This window comes from Taurulus bubalis, assembly GCF_910589615.1.
Source record: "Taurulus bubalis genome assembly, chromosome: 3".
NCBI lineage: Eukaryota > Metazoa > Chordata > Actinopteri > Perciformes > Cottidae > Taurulus > Taurulus bubalis.
Window position 1 is genome coordinate 5,732,985 of NC_136591.1, and position 21,036 is coordinate 5,754,020.

Consider the following 21,036-nt stretch of genomic DNA (forward strand, 5'->3'; position numbering starts at 1 on the left):
GCAGGGAGATATACTATTACCAAGTGTTTAGTTTGATTTTCAACTATATCAAATTGGACATTTAAAAAAAACGCCCTGTGTAATGTCCCCGTCCCAGTTGTTTTTAGACAGCTTACAATTATATACCAATCAAGCTTTATCAGATCAAAAGAACAAACAATGAGGAAGATACAAATCCAAAGGTTCTGTTTTAATGTGAAAATGCTTCCCCTAAACATGCAAAGTTCAAGTTTATTTATTTTATCATGCAGACCTGAATGTAAATAAGTTAGCTTCATGGGAGGTTTTGGCATCCAGAACGTCTCTCCCCCGAATTTTCTTTTACATGAACAATTCATGTATTAAAAAAAGAAAAAATCAAACGGCTGTTTCCCATCCTTTTTTTCTTTGATCTTTACCTCTCAGTCAATAACGTTGTCGTGCATCCCATGTGTTGTGTCCAATTAGAATTGGACTCTTTTACATTTATTTTACATTTACTTAGTTTATTGTATTTGTTGTGGACATTACAGCAGCATTATAATTGTAAAACACCTACATGTACGCAGAAGGACCAGATGCACTGTGTTTAGTGATTGTAGAAAAAAAACAATTATTTACACTGCTAATGGTTTTTATTCTTCTTCAAAAGTTCACCTTGTCAAACTTAGCTATAGCTTTCTCAGATAACAAAACCACAAAAGCAAAAGAAGGATAGATGTTGTGATGATAGATTTGTGTCTCTAGATTTATTTCCCACTATCATTGCATTTGGTAACACAGCAATAACAACTTAATGACAGTGTGGTAGTGGTGTAAATAGTGTAGTGTAGTAGTTAATAATAACAACATTACCACTATTATTATTATTATTATTCATATTGTTAGGATAATGATTATTTAACACCGGCATTGCCCTTTAACGTGACTTTATTTCCCGCGCGAGCCTCTTTAAAAGTGACACAAAAAGTGCTGCCTGAATCGGCCAATCAGGTGGTGCCATGTTGGGACAGTCTGGCCAATGAGAGCTCAGCCGGGAGGAAAAACTGGCGTGGCCCCGCCCCCGAGTGAGGAAGTGAAAAAAAGAACAATGAAGCGGGTATCATCCTCCGCGTCATCATGACAGGAAAAAAAGACGAAGAAGAAACTTAGTGATGAGAAAACTGGGTCGCATGGAAGGGATGCCCTGTTGAATATCTCCCAAAAAATAAATAAAAAATCCTTCCACCAAGCCCTGCACGCAGCAGTAGTTGTGGCCACATTAAGCCCCGCCCCCTCTCCATCCCGGTGTCAAATCAGTTTGCATCCTGACTTCCGGTCCGCTCGCGCTCGCCCTCCCCCTTCTTTGGTCGGTGTGGGCCGGCGAGCAGCAGCCGATATGACGGCAGGCATCGCAGTATCACGCCGAGCCGTGAAAGGCTGCTGACTTAAAAAAAAAAATACAACAACTTCACCTCTAAAGTAGGTGGACGTCGCGTGCGGGGTTTGATATAGGTCGCGGAAGGATTAGGGTAAACGAGGAGGAAGAAGAAGAAGACGCGAACGTGTTTTTTTTTTTTTTGGGGGGGATGCGATGGGATTTGTTCCTTTCGCGTGAAGAGGCGGACCTATGAGACGCTGCGAGTTCAATATGCCGAAGCTGTCTCCGGTGTTTGTGTACTGTACGTGGAAGTACAGAGACTGTTTTCTCGCAACTCACAGGCCCACGTAAGGATTTAAACACAGCACTTGGGTCGTGTTATTTTCTCGGCTCGCGGATATTCCGCGGCGGACACACAGCTCTTCACTGGGTCTGTTTTTGTTTTGGACACAGGGAATTCCTCCAGACGAGGCTGCATGTGCGTTTGCTCACTACGCGGTCTTTTTTTGGGGTCAGCTCATATATATATATATGTAAATATATATATATTTTTTAAATTGATATAATTAGAAATGGGGGACTGGCTTGTCGTAGCTCGCAGCAGTCACCCCTCTGAAGCCAGTGAACCCTTAGGGTAATAACCGTAACATAGGCTTTTTTTTAAGGGTGGGGGGTCTTATTTCAAAGTAGTTTTGGCTCGTCCTTGATCCACGATGAACTATTATTTTGCAGGTATTTCATGCTCCTCTGTGACAGCAGTCTCACGTTTTAGCTGCTAGTCGCTCGGGTTTGCAAACTCAATATAATAGCTCGCACCAGTCTACTGCGGGGATTTTTTTTCTTTAAGTTGGTGCATTTCCAGGTGTCTTATTTTTTTGTGACACACCATATTTAAAAAGACAATTTTTTGTGTTATTATTAATTCATGGACTGGCTATTGCTGTTCTTTCCAGTCTGAACCTGACATTTCTCTCTCTCCCCGGGATTGCCCTAGTCATCCCCACTCCCAGTCCCACGGATACGAATTACTAGCTTTTTTTTGTGTGTGTGTGCGTCTTCCTTCCACCATGAGTTACATCCACAAGGTCTTGAATGTTTTGCTACGTGGACTCGTCATCTATGCGGTACTGGGCTCGGAGTGCACTTACTCCAATAATCTACCCGGCCACGCGTCGGATGCTGCACATGTAGCCGCCACAGGTAAGCGCAGTCCGTGTCGTACACAAGAGTCTCCATGTCCACCCCCTCCCCCTCTTCCTCCTCTTCCTCCTCCCTGTGGCTTCCTCCGGGAAAGTCGAGGAATGACCTGCGCATGGGGCTTTAATAGAAAGTGATGCATTTTCTGCACCTTTTCCCCCTCTTTCCTTTCCTTTCCTTCTCCTCCTCCTCCTCATTGCTGAGGAACGCATGACATGACAGGAATGCCGGATGCATCCTCCCAGTAAGGTGTCTATGGTAGTCGTGCCCTTCACGTGTCACCGGGAGATGCTGCGGAGGGTAAACGTACATAACGTAGATGATCATACACGCGCACGCACGCAGTGGACGAAGTGACGTGTACATTTTGCACTACAAGTAAAGGAAACCCGTCTAAATGGTCTCTGTGGGCATGAGCAGGTGTTTTGTTATGTCATTGCTGCACGGCCACAGGTGACTCCCCCAGTGGCATTAGCTAATGATAAGAGGATTTCCATATATTTGCATCTGTTTAAACCAGGGAATATATATATATATATAGATATAGATATAGATATATATATATATATAGATAGTTAATAAATAAAGGCACACATTACATTTATTTTATGCATTTGATTATTCAGATAAATATTAGTGGGCGTTTTTTCAACATATGTAATGTTTAAAAGGCATATAGTTGCATACATATACATACTTATATTTCACTGTATATACTATATTTACACACTTCCTAAACTTTGCATTTTTGTACTTTTATTATTATGTTATTTAAAATGTCTTCTTTGTAACTTTGCTTGCTGCTGCCACAACCAAATTTCCCCTTGGGGTTGAATAAAGTATATATCATATCATATCCTATCCTATATATCCTATTCTAGTTGAAGCTAAATTGCAGGAATTGAGATCAACAACGTTAAACACAACGAAGCCCCTCGGGGTAATGACATTGGAACAGATCCAATGGACTGTGTACATGTGATTGTGTACACATTGATGTTAGTGACACATACGTTTAAATGTGTATGTGTCGGCGTACCTGCACAGTATGTTTAACCCATAGGTTTACTTATATGTTGATAACTTTGCGTTCCTGCTGGCATGTTTTCAGTGCGTGGCTCCTTTCACCCACCTGACTGAATCAGGTGCTCGGCTTATTTTCACTGAGTGTAAATGTGGATGAGTTCCTTTAATTTTCTGTGTGTTTCTGCTTTCAGTCCCCACGTAAACCACCTGGTTTGGTCCTCACAGACTAAGATCAGACAATACTTAAGGTGTCTGTAATAACTGGTGGTTATGCAACTGGAGCGGACATTCATATAAATATTTTCAAAATGACATTCCTTCTAAACTATTTTGACAACCCGTGCAGATTTTTGTTTATATGTTGAACTTGTTTATGCACGAGACAGTTTGTTAGGACTCTTCTCTCTGTGTTAAGTCAAAGGAATAGCTCAACATTTGAGGAAATTGATCTGGTCTTTTTTTATTGTACAAATGAAACAAACCAGATATTATCTGTTGCATGCAATATCCTGTGTGTTCATTAATGAGCATTAGACGCACTGGTGGCATTTTTATTACCGTTGAACAAAGGCAGTGAGTTTTCCGGTCCTCATGCTAAGCTTTATAGCTTAGCATGAGGACTGCCGGTTCGAGGCTGCAGGTTTGTACGAGACTGGCTTTGATCTTCTGATCTAATGTGCGAAATATGTACATTTACATAAAAAAGTATTCCTTCAAACTGAGGTTTATTTTCTGGAAAATGTCCAGCTGCATGCCGTGACCAACATCAGAGGATGGAATGAATTGGTCATGGAGATGATACACTTGACCCCTTTGAGAAGAAACACTGGTCATGATCTTCCCTCCAACTGTTATCACGTGATGACAACTGATCAAACTTCACACACGGACCGCGTGTATCCGTAGATATCCGAAACTGCCCTCGGCTCACTCACCCTGACAGGCAGCCTGTCAGCCATAAGTCAGTCAAGGTGTCACTGAGGCAAATATTAGCCCTCACTGGGTTTGTGAAATCCCACGTTGTAGCAATATTTAAAAAGAAAAAGCTAATTACAGGTGTATGTTTTGAGTCATGTGCACTCTGGGTTGTTGGTAGAACAGCTAAATGATCCCTGTGTTGACACTGACAGAAGACTGCTAGGTGCGGCAACTTAAGACACAAACACACACTCTCACACACACGCACACAAAGCCTTGTAACTGGAGGCTTATAGACTCCTCTATTTGTGTTCATCTAACACATCAACCCCTGCTGGGTTGAGGCTGCATGAGAAAGTAATAAACCTTGGTCCCGGACAGCTGTTAAGCATTCATGACTGTCTGTTTACAAGTGTAAAGCAGCCCCTGAAAATAAACCAGGGATGTACAGTATATTGATTATGAAGGAGGAAAAGCACCCGTTGCCCTTCAGCACAACGACAGCCGAGACAGTGTAAAAAATGGACCGTGGGACGACGTCTCCCCGTGTACAATGAAGCGCAGTGGATGCAGGGACAGTGGTGATTTAATACAGTGTCGGCTAACATGACCGCAGTGTTACCCATTTCCCAGCTGACTGCGCGGAAAGGTCAGCCGCCCTTTTCACTGGTCTTGGCGTTAGGCGAGACAAAATACATCTCTGTGTGTGTGTGTGTGTGTTTATGTGTGTGTAGATAGATTAATGGCCGCCTAAGTGATCTTAGATTTGTGTTTGTGTTGCTGCTTAAATGCTACTTACTCTTGGTTTTGAGGTGTGATTATATTCCAACAAATCGACTTCAAAGCGGGTCAGTTTCAAAGCCTCGAAAGCGAGACTATAGCTTTTGAGAGACACGCTGCTCCTTCTACACATTACAAGTTTAATTCACAGGGAATGAAACGCGGCGTTGCTCAATTCGATACACTCGAGGGATTTGTTGCCACGGCCTTAGCCGGTCTGGTGTGACCGGGAGCTAACGTGAGCTAACTTTAGGCAACTGTTGCTGTAGAACAGACATTAAAGTCAATTTGCTTTATGTTTCTTCTCTACTTGTGCTGATGTTAAGTTTTGCAAAGTAGAATGTTCACATCTACAATGTGGCTTTAATGATATGATTATTAATTAACATCTGTGACTAATAACACTTACTCAAGGATGTTTGCACATCCAGAAATTAGGTTCCAGCGCTGAGTGATGCTCTTCTTTGGGAATTATTAATTTTGCCTGCAAGTGAATTCACACACACACACACACACACACACACACACACACACACACACACACACACACACACACACACACACACACACACACACACACACACACAGTCTGTGCCTGTGAATGTCACGCACATTCATTAGTAATGTATAATATAGTTCTTGCCCTGGTAATTGAGGTCACAGAAGAGGCTGTTGTTGTTATCGAAGCAGTTTAGGGTTCAAAGCTGCCATTTTGCCTGCTGTGAGTGGTGAGGGGGTGAGAACCGGTGGGGGGTCGGGGAGGTTTAACATTTGGTGGGTCGGGGGCGGGCGGCTCCGTGTGATTTTTAGGAATCTTCAAAAGACCGGGCCAGGGTTTTGTTTTCAGATGTAAAGCTGCGCAATTTGTCACATTTGAGCATCGTTGTCAGAATTCCCGACACGGTCTGGAAAGTGTGGAAAAGTGATGATATAATGTTCAATGTAAATGTGGACAACACGGCTTAAGGTTCATCCTTTTTGGATGGTGTCATGTTGTATTATTTTTTTTTTAATAACTAATTCGCACCAGTCAATAGTTGCTGTTAACATCTTTTATTGCACTCTAGAAAAAGGTGTGTCATTTAAAAACAAAAGATTAACAAATTAACTGGATTTTTGATTGTCACGAACCTCCATCTGGGAAGAAAGACGAAGCCGAGTCAGGTGGCGAGGTAGTAATTGATGTCGGCGTTACACAAGATCTGAACGTCGCGTTAGAGCTGTTTTTCTTCTCAATGTGTCGAGATGAAGTGATGTGCTCTTCGTCTGAAGCAACAGAAAGTTGCTCCTCATCGTGGGCCTTTTCAACTGTGCGACTCCCGCTTTGTTCTACATTTACTTGCATGCTCTGCAGTTTCTTTTTTTCCTTGGGCTAAAAATTCAGAGTAGATGTAAACAATAGGGATCATTAATCATCTCTAAACACCTCAAGGGAGAAAATGGTGTTCGAGCAAAACACGGAGGGTGGAAAGGGCAAAAAGAGAAAGAGGTAAAGGGGACGCTTGAGTGGCGATGTGAACGTGGTGTCACCCCTCCTCTGTTTTAATGGTGTGTTTAGCTTGTTTGGCTTTTCAACAAACAAAGTCCTTCCCTCTGACTGCAAGGAACATCCAGTTCCCAAGCAATGTGCACGTCCGGATGATAGTCGTCTCAGAAACAGGTTCCTCATATAGCGAAAGCTTCACATAATTCACAGAAAAGCAGTAAAGCAAACATGAGTCCGGATGTCTCTCACACTCTCACACTCTCACTCCTCACGCACACTTTAACACAAGCTAAGATTTTATTTAGAGAAGCATCGGGGGACAATTTATCTGGTTATCGCTTTGTTTATAAAATCAGAGGTGACATTAGCTATCTCAGAGCAAAGTGACTGCATTAATAAAGGGATTTGTTTGGAATGGAGGTTTAAAATTTGCCTATCTCGCCAGTGCTTGCTCAAGTGCTGCTGGCAGCACAGGAATTTGCATTTTGTGATGCTTCCGTCGCCGCTGGCCGGCTCGTGTTCTATCGAAGTAGCACACTCGCCTGAGGAAAGCCAGGCTTTCCTACTTAATGTGGTGTTGGAGCTTCGGAGAGGGTTTTGGGTTCACTCTGGGGGCTAATTGTGACAGAGTGTCAGAGTGAACGTGGAGCGAGTCGTAATGTCCTGGTTCTGTGGCGTTCTGCTCAACAGGCAAAGCCATTTCCTTTCCCTGACTGGAACAAACTGTCCTAAAGGAGTTCCTCACGAGCCAAATAAAAAAAAAGGTCAGACTTTACCAGAACTTCTGTAACCAGCCCTGAGAGCTCTTATAACTAAACGAAGCTAAAAGCAGAGTGAATATTGGAACTGCTGTCACTGGATAGGTACATATAGTCAACTCCGGAAGTTGATAATGTTTGCAGAAAGAAAGTGCACTCAGTGTCTTGTATCGTGCCTAACTTTAGTTGATCATAAGGTATCTGGTATTTTAGAGACATGACAAAGGCCAAAATGTGAAAATGCTACTGAAGCAGTTGTTCATCACTTGTTGGCCAACCGCACGGTGAAGTCACGGTCTGCATCCAATGAGGAAACAAAGCAGCCAATAAAATAGTTGTTTTAACAATTGTGAATCACCGCAACCACGAAAGGTCCTTGAGCATCAAGTCATACATGTCTAAACAGACAATTGGCTGATTCAATTCAGTTTATTTTGTATAGACCAAAATCAGCGAGGAGAGCAATAGTATGAGAGAGAGACACACACACACACACACTCACACGTGCACACACACGACTGAGCGCATGATCCCGTCCAAGCGGAGATAATAACCTTGAATGAAAGGCCGGCAACGCATCGCCGCACTGACGCAACTCGGTTGCCCGGTTGACTTCCCCCAGGAGTGGGCAGCTGTCGCCCGTCTCCATCAGGGGCTTTAGGGTTGCGATCCACCTCCAGTGTTGGGGTAGTTACTCAGAAAAAGTAACTAGTTACAAGTTTCTAGTTACTTCTGAAAATTGTAACTAGATTACTTTACTAGTTACTGCATTTGAAAAGTAACTTCACTACTAGTTACTTTACTTTCCTTTTTTTTTAAGCAAATGTCCAAATTAACTGCAAAGATACATGGACAAACATCATGGCCCTTTCATCACTTTATTTTCAGTAAAGGGCATCTCTTAGCCTTTCCACATAGTGTATTGTAAACATGTAAAACAAAATGGCATATAAAACTCAGCCATTAACTTGAACGAACATTAACCCTGTTCACACTGTCTGACCAAAGAAATATGCCTCACTTTAAAACCCACAAACAACAGGATACAAGAGGCTGTGTATGGTGGGGACATTCAGGTCAAACAGCATAACACATTAAAAACAGGCTTTTGGAAACATGAGACCCCACTAAACCAAATGGGGGCCGACTCCTAAGAACTAAACCAGCTTGTTATAGGAATCATTGTAGTGGTTTAAGAAATATAGAAAAATGAATGGCACTTTTCCCCATAAAATAGAAACAGAAATGCACTTAACCCAAAAAATAGAAACAGAAAATGCAATTAAATAAACAGAAAATCCACTTCATCTTTGCCTAAATAAACAGAAAGTGCACTATATCCTATGAAGTTTATCATTTTTCTCTATCCTTCAAAATAGCGATTGTATCGCATGAGTAAAAGTCTCTGGAATCTTTTACCCGACAGCCTGTTCCTCCTTGGGGTCAGAACAATACTGCCCAGGCTGAAAGCCTTTCCACAGTGTTGTAACTTGTTTTATTACATGATTTACTCTTATTGTGAAGAACATGTAAACAGGAAGTGCTTTTACTTTGAAGGCAGAAAGTACAACCATACGTGCTTGTTGACGCTAACTAATGTTGATGTTACGTGTGGAAAATACATACATGTCGGGTGCAAGAGCGCGTTCTCAATCGCTTTAACAGTTGTAATACTGCAGTTCACCAGTAGAGGGATTCCGTTCATACCAGACGTGTCTTGTCCTCATTAGAAGCTCCACGTCATTACAGACAGGTGCACTTGATGGTATTGGAGTGTTGTATTGCTTTGCAATATCCTTAATCCTAGGGAACCTGGAGAGAACCTCCCAGTTGGATCCGGGGACTCCGTCTCCGTCTCATCCATTCCCCGCTTCCCTCCTATGCACCAGCAGCTACATCACTCAAATCACTCAGATGGAGTTCTGTGATAGGTTGTTCATGCAGGAAGTGTCGTGTGACTCGCGCGCCGCTAAAAGAGAACTTTTCGGACTGGTACAAATGTCTTGAGTAATGTAGGAACGCGCGTTACTGAGGTCTAGTAAAGTAGTGTAGTTACCAATATGTTGAGTGTAATGCGTTACTTTACTTCGTTACCTATAAAAGTAATTACGTTACTGTAATCCGTTACTTTGTAACTCGTTACCCCCAACACTGTCAACCTCTAATGAGTCCCGCCACCCAACAGCACCGTCCCGGGTGTATTTATAAAGCCACCGGCGAGGTTTTCCATGTGCATTTTCCATCACGCCCGGCCGACATCGACACGGCGGTCTCCGCATCGTTACCGAGATCACGGCATCGGGCCAGTCTGACTTTCAACTGGGCTCACTGGGGAGATAATGGGGCTTTGTTTAATGGTTTCTGTGCCCGTGCAGAGATTGAATTTAAACCCTAACAAGCACTGAGACCATCAATGACCTGATTCACTGGAATGGAGGCACCGCTAAGTCTCTAATCTCCATTGAGTGGCTATTGTTCTTTCTTTTTTTCAATTTCTTTTTTCAACATATTAACGACCTAACTCTGAATTTCTCTGGACGATTGTGGGGACCGGTATACGTTCGAGATAATTAAAGCCGGTTCGCTGGTGCAGAAAGCGCCCCGGTGAGAGATGCAGGGCGCCGTGCTCGGCTGTACAGCGTTTCCTGCTGCGAGCGTTCTACAGTAGCAGAAGCGTCTGCCCTCCACCCGCCCAGAGGGGACTATTGTTGTGCCGCTCCGCCACACTTAAAGGTGTCGATCCCCCAGCTGGCAACACGTGTGAGCTCGGCTGGCTTTGTAATGGATGCACACAAGCTCGCACATGCCAATGGGCAGAAACATATAGTGATGTGTAGTGTACATAGTCCTTTTTTCTTTCTCACTGACCTCTGTTCTTAGTTCAATGTTGTCAGGTGCACAGCAGTGCTGAAGTGGTTAGTAGGCTCACAGAAAATACATTTTCAACTACTTTGATAATCGTTCAAGGCCATTTTTGAAGGAAAAATGCTCAACATTCGCAGATCTTTAGCTCATCTTGTGTGAGAATCGGCTACTTTTCATTTTCATCATTGAAAAAAGAGAGAAGCAAGAGGCTGTTAACTAAATGCCTAAATGTCTTTTATCTGGTCTTATGGTATTTAACGGTTTTTCAAATTAAAAAGTGAGTCCCCCAAATGACAGTTCGGGAAAGACAATAAATGCATTTACTGCACCAATCACGGTTCGGTGCATCCTTACAACATAGAACGAAAGCCACTGTTTCAGAATAAAAGGCGGTTAGGGGTCACAGCTAATAACATAATACTCGTCAACTTAACACAGGAAGAAGCCAATGCCATGCCCTTCACAGACGCCTAAAATTGCCACTGTGGCTTTGCGTGTCACTTCCTGGCTAATCACTAGTTACTGAGGCCTTAATTTTCTGAGCACTGAAAATAAATCCTACATTTTACTTGCTGTGAGCTTTAACCTACAAAGATTTAATCCAACCGTTCAGTTTTTCAGTGCGAGATTACCTGTAGAACACTTTTAACTATTTGGAAATAAGAAAGGTGAACAGTTGTGATGTCCCCTGCCGATTCTCATATTCAGGCGACTGGATCTATATATATTTATATTTGAGTTGGGATTCAAAGTTAGATGCCGGACGAGAGGAGCAGTGCCCTCTGATTTCAGGGACTTTCCCTTGGCAGACGGCACGTGATGTGGTGGCCTGGGCCGAGAGGGGCAAAGAGCAGTGTGGATTTCTTAAGTATGCTGTCGCCCTCTCACGTCTGTGTCCACCAACCCCCGAGCTCTTGACCTGCGCTCGTAACAAACTCATATAAGTAGAGACCAAACATAACAAGGAGACTCGGAAGCCAATGTGATTCAATGAGGAAAAAAACAACGCGTGTGCGCTTTTCTTCTTGTCAGTATTGGTTTCACAGGCTACAGTCTGCTGCCCCTGCAGGTTCTACGTTGTATTACAGAGCGATCAAGGCTGTTTTTCAGGGATCAAACAAGCGGCAGCCGAATTGTTTTGCCCCCTTGTCTTGGTTGGGGGTGCGCGGCGGTGAGTTGACTGCTAATCCGCCTCAGCGCCGCTAACAGTAGCTCGTCCGGACCAACAGCTGGGTTCTCGAGGGCTATTGGCCTCCCCTTGATCTGCTCCGAAATGAGGCCCAGTTTGTATTACACATCAAAGGACCCGCGAGCAACAGCATGACTTTCATTTCGCTTTCTCCTCCTGCTTCTCAAAGGTCAGGAGGTTTTTCGCCAACAGTTTCGCGGGACTTGATGAACATGATTTGTTTCTGCAGCGTTTCACATCGGAGGCGGTGGCTTTCAGGGGCTTGTTTTGGTGCAGGCGGCCGGTAACCTTTAGAAGTACCTCACTGCCACTGTTAATCCTCTGCATGGGTATTGCATCACTCGAGTAAACTCAGCTGCCTTCCTTTCTCCAGATTTGATATGGAGTCTTTATTTGGACCAACTCCACAAATCGGCTTTGCCATTATCTGAAGTGTGGTACTTATTCTTAGTGTCCATATTTAAAAAAACTCATTAGAATCCCGTCACGCAGGAAGGTACAAGACATACAAAGGAAGCTGGCAGAGAGCCAAACCTGCTGTCTGCTATGGAAGTGTCTAAAACCAATGTATCACTTAGTGCCCGCTAAGCACACATACACACACATTGGCTGGTTTTGACAAACCTATCAGGTTTAAAGTTAGCAGTGAGAGTTTGAACAGGCTTTTAATGCCATTTTATATCTTTCTCTTTTCAAGGCCGTGCAGACGCCTGAGCTGTGCATTTCTTGTATTATATATAGTGTATATATTCGCACACGCCTTGAACACCGCCTTTGTAACGTTAGATCCAACCAGATGTAAACGTAATAAAGAAACGTACAGCAGCGTGCAGTGTTTTGTTTCTTTCACTGCTCCTCTCACATGTTGTCCTTTCACGACTGTCATGCCACTAACGGGATCCGGTTTCTTTTTCGACTATGGACTTGTGTACATATGATCTTTCTTACTGTAAGCTATTTGAAACTGATACTCGGGTAACAAGCTTACCTTCTCTACCTGAACCCGGGACGGACTGTACTACTTTTCTCAAAATTCCCCCTTGCTTTAATTGGGTCAGGTTCACGTCAATCTCCAGAAATGTTATACAATCTCTAATTTTGAAGCCTCATTAATAAAGTTGACATTCAAATTTGAATGCTGCGCCGTTTTGGTTTTTCTTTTATTTATTTTTTGTTGGTCTGTTAAATCTGTTAAAACCCAGTAGGCTATATTTCTGCACAGTTGCGATAAAAATAAGACAATACTAATCAGTGTTTTTTTAATTCATTCTGCAGCGTTGCACCGCAATCATTAATATCCTCTTCTCTCGCGATTCAGCCAAGTGTGGGGCTGTGTGCAGAGCAGCTCTCCACACACGGCAGAAAAGATGCAGATGAAGTGAAGATAACGTTGTCAGTACTGGTCACAAACAGGCTTGGCCGTGGAAAGAAGCCTATTATACTATTTGTAAAATGAGATTCCATTGTTTCGACTCATGTGATCCAAACATTTCCAATAACTCCAGAGCGTCCAAAAGGGAAAATGTATGACGTTTCGTTCCAGAGTCGATGCTATAAAATGAGATTGTTACCCTACTTGTTGTTGTACAGTACCACAGGTACCGGGAAGAATAACGGCGTACCATCATCCAGAGGATGATATCAAAATTTTTCTGATAATGCTACATTATGAACAACAGATGCTGATGCAGTTGAAATTGGCCAGAGGAGCGCTAATGCTAGCTGTTAGCTCCATTCTTTAGACCACTGCTAACAGCTAACGTACTGAGGTTACATTGAGTTACATTACGTTCAAGCTCTCATGAAAATCAGTACAGGGCAAAATATAAATTATTATGTCATTGTGATGCTGTTATTTGCTTCCATGCACATCTGGGTTCCATTTTGTGTTGCTTTTTCCCCATCTTTTATTTGTTGAACCAGTCTGTGACGAGGTCAGGGCACACGGTGTACCAAACCCTTGAAGAGATGCTTCTCAGAAGTCCAGTGGGAACGTCTTAACCCTCAGCTTTCTTGTCCCGAGGCAATGACACAGATGAGGAACACTTGATCCCAGTCGGGGATGTGGAGGATTTATTTTGCCATGTAATGCCTGATGTTCATGAGTTGTGTAAGAGCATTGGATCCCATTACTATGTGGCCAATGCATGTTAAGTCCTCATCATGCTTTCCATTGTCCATTGTTAACTGTTAAAGGTCCCGCATGTGATCTGTGATCTCGGCCCTCCGCTCCCTGTCTCCCTTTCCATAGACACTCAATCTACAAACTTTATATCCAGCGGAGCGTGTCGGAGGCCGAGCGAGCTAATGAAGCGAGCACTCAGGCCTCCTCGCCTTTTCATCCCCGCTCCTCCTGCTTCTCTTCTCGGGGCCGGCCACGTACATCACATGTCTCGTGTCCGCGGCTCTTATTCAAACATTCCTGGGACGCCCGGGCGCAAACAGTGTCTCCTTTTCTGGACATTTTTGGATCAGACTTGGTGGGCCTCCACACATTTTGCTCTAGTTGCCCCCCCTCGCCTTACTCTTTTAAGCTGTGGCCTAAGCAGAGGATTACTGATGCCCGTTAAGGTGGTTTAGATGTGTAAGGGATACCCTGTTTCAGTGGAAAGGACTGAGTTCAAACAGGTCAAACAAAGAACTCCCTATCCCCAATTGAATAGACGGTTGGGAAGTGGAAGGCTTTTATTTGTTTCAGGCAGATGCAGTGCAAACAAAACAGGAACTCGCTCGTAAAAAGGTTGTCCCAAACTCCACAATGCACATCTATCGTACTAAAACTGACTTTGTATGTCCGTGGAGCCTAAACGAAGTCAGACCTTTTCATTCACGCCCTTAAAAAAAGCCACAGCAGTTGCCTTCCTCACACGGCTGCTGCCAGAGCGGATCCTGCTGCACCTCCGACTGTATTGTTTGCGTCATCGATTGCTTCCAACACTCAGCAAATTGCGACAAGGATAATACAGTTCAGGGTGGATCCGGTTTAGTTGAGACATGTTGAATGTCTGCAGCTTTTGTCTGTGTGTGGTCTCGTAGGCTGGAATGGGGACTCTGCCTCCGTGTAGGTGGCTCTTAAGAAACATGAATGACGGATGGATAAAGTCTCTTCAAGGAGTTCTGACATTATTATTGGGAAATGGGCTAATTGTGTATTTCTCATTTGGTGTTGCAGTTACACATTCTTCTGACATGCCCTGTGGCACCCTGGGGAGTTCGACAGCTCACCTGTCAGCATAGCAGTAGCTCAAATATATAAAAAAACAAAGCCTGCTTAAAAAAAAAATTCAATCGTATTAAGATATAAGAAATATCTTGTCTGATTTCCGGATAGAGACGTTTGCTGTCAGGTTCGTTCCCTCCCGCTGGCTTCCTTTAAGCCACCTCTGAGCTTTCTTTCTTCCTTGTGTCCCTCGGTTGAACAACAAACCGAAGGGAAAGAGGTCAGCTTTTAAATGTACGCTCACGACGCGTCCATTTTCACAGCTTGTGCAAACCCAGAGTAACATAGAAACACTTTCTGTATCTAGTTTCTTCATCTCTCTCTCGCTCGCTTAACTCTCTGCACTAGCCGGTGGCATTTGTAGGCGGCTAATGATATTTGTGTCTTATTAATGGCTGCTGATGAGCTGAAATGGTAGACTCTCCAGAAGCTTTATTTACTTGCTTTAATACTGCCTTGTCAGCTTGATTTATCACACTGCCATATGGGCGCTGGTTACGGGGCACAAGTCTGATACACATTGACACCCCCCCCCCCCTCAATGTAATTAGGATTTTGTAGCTTTATTTTCAAGACGTATGACTTTGAAGTAATCACGAGATGGGGTCATACATGTTAGTTGCCCCTTGAGCAAAGGTTGAGACTAACTGACGGATGCTGATTAAAGCATTAAAAAAAAAAAGCCCCAAAAAGCAGGAATTTCTAAGAATGTGCCTAACATCCCAATTACCCGTACGGTAAGTGCAGACATCATGAATGTGTGAAAGATGAGCGGAGTTTGGCTCGGTGACAGCGGATCTAATGAATTGCTGACGTGGCTGTGAGACAATGTGGTAAGATTATTGTTTGACATCCAAGCAGGAGGTCGCCACAGTTGTTACATCAGAGCCGAGGAGTCCTGAAGTCAATGATCTAGACTAGAAGGAAGGAAGGGAGGTAGGTAGGTAGATACTTTATAGATGCTCAATATATATATATATATATATATATATATATATATATATATATATATATATATATATATATAAAACAAAACTCAATAAATACGTCAATGTATCAATGTAGTGGCCTTCATGCTGAAGTCTCCCTAAACAAGACAGGAGTCTTTCAACTTTGACTAGCCTGCACAGGACAACAAGAGAAAAACACATGTTTTCTTCAGATATCAATAGTTGGCAATAAAGTTCTTATTTTCATTGCTTTGAGGGTATTTGGGAACACACTATTTAATGCAATTTCCGGCAGAAAACCTCTGACACTATGCATAAGGATATAACTCATCATGAACGAAATTATCTGCATCTGACGTGGCGTTCTCATCTGTATGGGATCGATTTACAAGGCAACCCTGCCTTGACTAAACCCGATCTGATTCGGCCTCCGCCTGCTTGTACCCCGGCCGGCTACTATAGCTGCATTGTCCGAGAGCATCTGAGATGGCGTCACCGTCAGGAGGCTGAAATACGAAGAGGCGAAACTCCTCCGCGTGTAAGCGAGCTCTCTCCCATCCGCTTTAGTGCGTGGAGTGTTTGCTGGCAGGCCGGTCTCGCCTGCTTCCGCATTACTTCACCCCGCTCTGCCACCTGCACTGCCACCCTAGACACTCGAGTGTGTGTGTGTGTGTGTGTGTGTGAGTAGGTGCTGCATGTGTGGGCAAGGTGTGTGTCTTTGACGGGACATCTGTGTCTGTACTCAGGAGAGAGAGAGAGAGAGGGAGGGAGAGAATGTGTGTGTCTGTGCGAGAGCAGGAAATAGCCGAGGACACAGACTTCTTGAGCAGTTTTCTTTTGCGGGTAAGAAGAGGCCACGTCAGCCGCCCTTTTGGCTCCATCATATACTGCTATCTTAATTCCACGTCTCCTCTGCCCACGCACGCCGCTTCGGATACTCTTACACGGTTGTACCTTCCTCTCTTTCCGACATAAGCCTCTATACGCTGTACTGCTGGAGCTCTGAGCCTAGTTATCGGCTTCTGCTACGAGACTCAGCATCGTCAGGGCTTTGTGTGTATTCTGGCTGCCCTCACAATCTTCTCATTATTTTATTTTCTCCCATGTGTTTTATATTTACACTATCAAGAGTCTTATGTACAGCAAGAGCCTTTTCCTTTCCTGAAGAATATGGGTCACAAATACATTTCTTGGGCAGTGTAGTTTTAAGATGACGTTAATAAAACTGGAATATATATCGTGTAGAGTTGGGAACTATTTACAGCTGTGGATTTACACAAGTTTGGTGCAGTTAACTGAGTATTTACAGAAGCAGAACTAACTGAGAATAAACCGCATTGTGAATGTTTGTTGTATTGAAGGAACATCTCACACAGAGCAATGAAGAAAATCGAAATACGCACTCATACTGTCACTTCTATCATATTTTCACATCAAACGTGCACGAGAAGACGTGACTGACACTCCCACAAAATTCGAACACACACTTGCAGTGAGGTCATTAGCGAGCCGGGTCTGCTGCTTCGATTCAGTCGTGCAAACATCATGTCCGTGTGCCTCAAGGGATCGGGTTCAAGGAACTCCCCCCCCCCCCCCCCCCCCCCAAAAAAGTTCCCCGAAACACATCACACACACATTCCTCGTTGTCTGCTTCTGCTGTCACCTACTTAGCAGGTTTTCTGTAAAAAAAATAAATAAAGACAGTGCCTATTTTGCATATTTTGTGCAAAAAAATTAAAGGCTGCAGATGACAGCGAAACGCTTTTGTGATCAGATTCTTTTGAACAAAATCTGCCGCCCTCTGTGACAGCTGGCACGCATTTTTGAGTTATGGCAATGTGAATTATCGTATGACTGCTTTCGTGCTTGCGTTAGCCTGCTGTGTGTGCGTACTTAACATCTGCATATGTGTGTGTGTTTGAGCAAGGGAGACCTCTGCCATTGTGGAGCTTTTACATCCTGACAACTGGGTGCCTGATGGGTTAAAAATAACCCAGTGCTTTCCAATTTTGTTATCTTTTGGGAACGCTTCTCCCAGCTGTTTTGATTATTTTTTTTTGCGTGCGTCCCCCTGGAATGCTCGGGGTCGCCAATGGCCACTTCCTGTCGCATGTTTCCTGATTGTAGTGCTCGAAACTGTCCCTAAACGTACTCAAACGTACTCAAAAATAGGACACCTGGGAAGGTGCTGTCATCTTTCTGAATGGCACACTGGGTGGCCCAGCCTAAAGACTGTCAGTGAGCGACAGCGTTGTTTTCTGCTTCTTTTATCTTCAAATTATTTTTCCCTCGACGAGCTTCAGAAGATAAGTTGGTTCATGAAGGGTTCTGCACACACGCAGAACAGATTTAGGCCACCGGTATAGAAAGAAATGACAAAGAAAAGAAAGATCAACATCATAGAAATTTGTTTGCAAAAGTATGCCCGTTATCAATTCTGATGTCTCCGCAAAACACAAAGAAAGACTCACAAAAGGATGTGCAGCCGTCCGTGTTTGTTGTTGTGCATGTAACAACACAAGTAAAGTATTTGAGTTTTGTGCCTATTTAAATAAGCAAACAGCCAAATGGATATGCATGCTATGCAAACAGCAGGCTATGTAAACTGCACTTTCAAGCTAAGCAAATGCATTATCTAACTCGCTCTCAAGTATCAGATGCTTTTTGAGTAGAGACAGACGGACACTGATGAAATGAGGCTGATTTGAGAAAGAGAAAAAGAGCCGTATTGTGTTAGTAATCTCTTTTTCATCGAGCGTGGTTAGCTAGATTCAAGATATTGTTATTGTCATATGCACAGACAACAGACAGCTACTCCGTACAATGAAAAGCTTATTTTGCTAGGTCCTCCTTACACACAGAATTACAACAAACTTAAGGTCAAAAAAAAGAAAGTAGAACCAGACAGTTTGGTGTGGGTCAAACAGGCAGGTTGGGTCTTACCACTTGACCCCAAGTAATTGCAGCAACTTAGTCAAAACACAAGTGAAATACTGAGTTCACATCACCACATCATCATGTTAACAAGAGTAGATGTTAAAGCTGTATCGGATTACACAAAAACTAAAGATGGCCGTTTAACCCAACCTCTGGCACCGTCTCCACGCCAGTCCAGCGCTGGTTTCTTCTTTTCACATGGACGTCCACCCCAGTGCCCTCTCAACCAAACTTAGCCCGGGCACACGGCCAATCAGATGTGTCCTTTTGCATCATCTGCAGATTGCCAAGCGGCAACTCTATAACTAAAGTGTCAAGTCTTGTTTCAGTAAATTGATCCTACATCAAAATCTGTCACTAGACTGTACATGCTTCTGGATTTTTTTGCCGTATTTAAGAATAGAAAAATATATATCAATAACTGCTTTTTTTCCACTACTGCTTATACATATTGGTTAAACAGCTGAGATATAATATATTCATTATTGAGTGTTAGAAGAGTTGGTGGCTGTCTTTTCCCCACATATGGACAGAGCCAGGCTAGCTGCTTACCTCTGTTTCCAGTCTTTATGCTAAGCTATGCTAACCAGCTGCTGGCTCCAGCTTCAGTGGAAGCAATCATTTCATTTAACTCTCAAGAAAGTATTCCCCCAAAGTGTCAAACTTTTAAACTCATGTTTCAACAGCATATTTGTACCTTTTCAACATTTTTTTTTATTTTGAGCTTTCAGAAAATGTAGTGTTTTTTTGTGGTTTGCCCAGATGCAAAAATAATCTGTGCCTCCAAAAGGATATTTGACACTACAGTACAAGACAATTGTATTTTCTATTGTCCCTTGTTCACATTTCTGGCATGTTTCTGGCATGTTCCGGGCATGTTCCGGTGGCTTTTCTATCGTCCTTTTAGCTCCACTGATGGAGAAGCGTCACCCTTTGCCAGCGCCTGGTCCGTGTGTCTGGGTGCTGTGTCGCCCCCAGCTGCTGTGTGGCTTTTGTGTTTGTTCTGAAACTGTTGCCAAATAGGGAGCGTCATCATGTGTCGGGCTTGGACAAGGCCTTTGCACTTCTTGGATTGCCATTAATAGGCAGTTATAAGATAAGAAAAAGTTTCTGTCCTTTTGAAGGCAGTTTATGGAGGGATACATTTAAGACCGTGACTTTAAATGTGGTTTTGAGTTTGTGTATCTGTATGTGTTTATGTATAAGCCACTTATGTATGAGCCACTGTTAAATACTGTGTGTGTGTGTGTGTGTGTGTGTGTGTGTGTGTGTGTGTGTGTGTGTGTGTGTGTGTGTGTGTGTGTGTGTGTGTGTGTGTGTGTGTGTGTGTGTGTGTGTGTGTGTGTGTTTGTTTTGTGGCTCCATTGGGACAGTTTGGCACCAGGCCAGCTCAAACAGCCCATAGCTTGGAAGGCTGGAAGTAATGGGCTCATTTTCCCAGTGGGACGGGAGGGTGAATGAATAAAAACAGGGGGGGTGATGACTGGGGACGCTGCAGGAATGACAACAGCACACGAGAGTCCAGCAGCAGCTCTGAGGACCGCTGCTGCAGAAGGATGCTTCAGAAGTCGTTGTCAGCACAGCATTTGAGATGTTCGTGATAACGGCCACAACTGGAATCACTTCAATCAGACCCACCAAAGCTCTGCATTTACAAATGGGACTCTGTTCCCAAAATTTCAGGTTTCAAGTGCAGGCAGCCAATGAACTTGTTCCAGATCACACACAAGGAAGTGCCGTGCATTTTAATAAACACCTGCGGGGACAGGTGTGGTCAGCCAGGCAGCTCGCACCTGGTTAGAGCAGATCCTCTGTAATGAGTACACGGAGGGAAACAAGCGCTCCACCTTCATATTCTGAGATGTTTCTGTCAGCAGATCCCTCTAAATCGTGCCGCTCAAAGGGACTCTCTCATTTGCATCAAACATTTGGCCTTTTTGCTTTGAGAGAATTACTTAAATGATTCATTGATTATTAATAAAGTAGTTGTCAATAAATGTGTGGTCTAAGGAATCAACTAATTACATTACACTGACTCTTTTATCCAAGGCGACTTACATGTTTGCTCTATACACCGTAGACACAGCAACGAGGGGCAATTAGGGTTAAGTGTCTCGCTCAAGGACGCATCGACGTGGACTAGCGGAGCCGGGGTTTGAGCCACCGATCCTCTGATTGAAAGACGGGCGTGCTAACCACTGAGCCACAGTCGCCCTAATTGTTGCAGCTATGCATGTCCAAAAAATATTTTAACATGTCATCTCACTTTTAGGTAAAAACTTATTTTCTCGAGTTACAAACTCCCTGTGACTTGCAATGTAAACTCTTTTTAGCAGCGCGTGTCATCTGTGAGCCACGTCTGCAGTTTAGC

At 43.5% G+C, this 21,036-nt stretch overlaps 1 protein-coding gene across 1 annotated transcript in view; it reads left to right on the forward strand.

The window, feature by feature from the left end:
- Window positions 1-2,406: 2,406 nt before the first annotated feature.
- The window catches only part of stim2b (stromal interaction molecule 2b), a gene marked incomplete at its 5' end in the record, with an annotated part of 37,711 nt that continues 19,081 nt past the window's right edge, over window positions 2,407-21,036 (forward strand). The window contains one exon of the mRNA XM_079215060.1: window positions 2,407-2,539. Coding sequence (XP_079071186.1) covers window positions 2,407-2,539 — 133 coding nt within the window. The remainder of the gene's footprint in view (window positions 2,540-21,036) is intronic.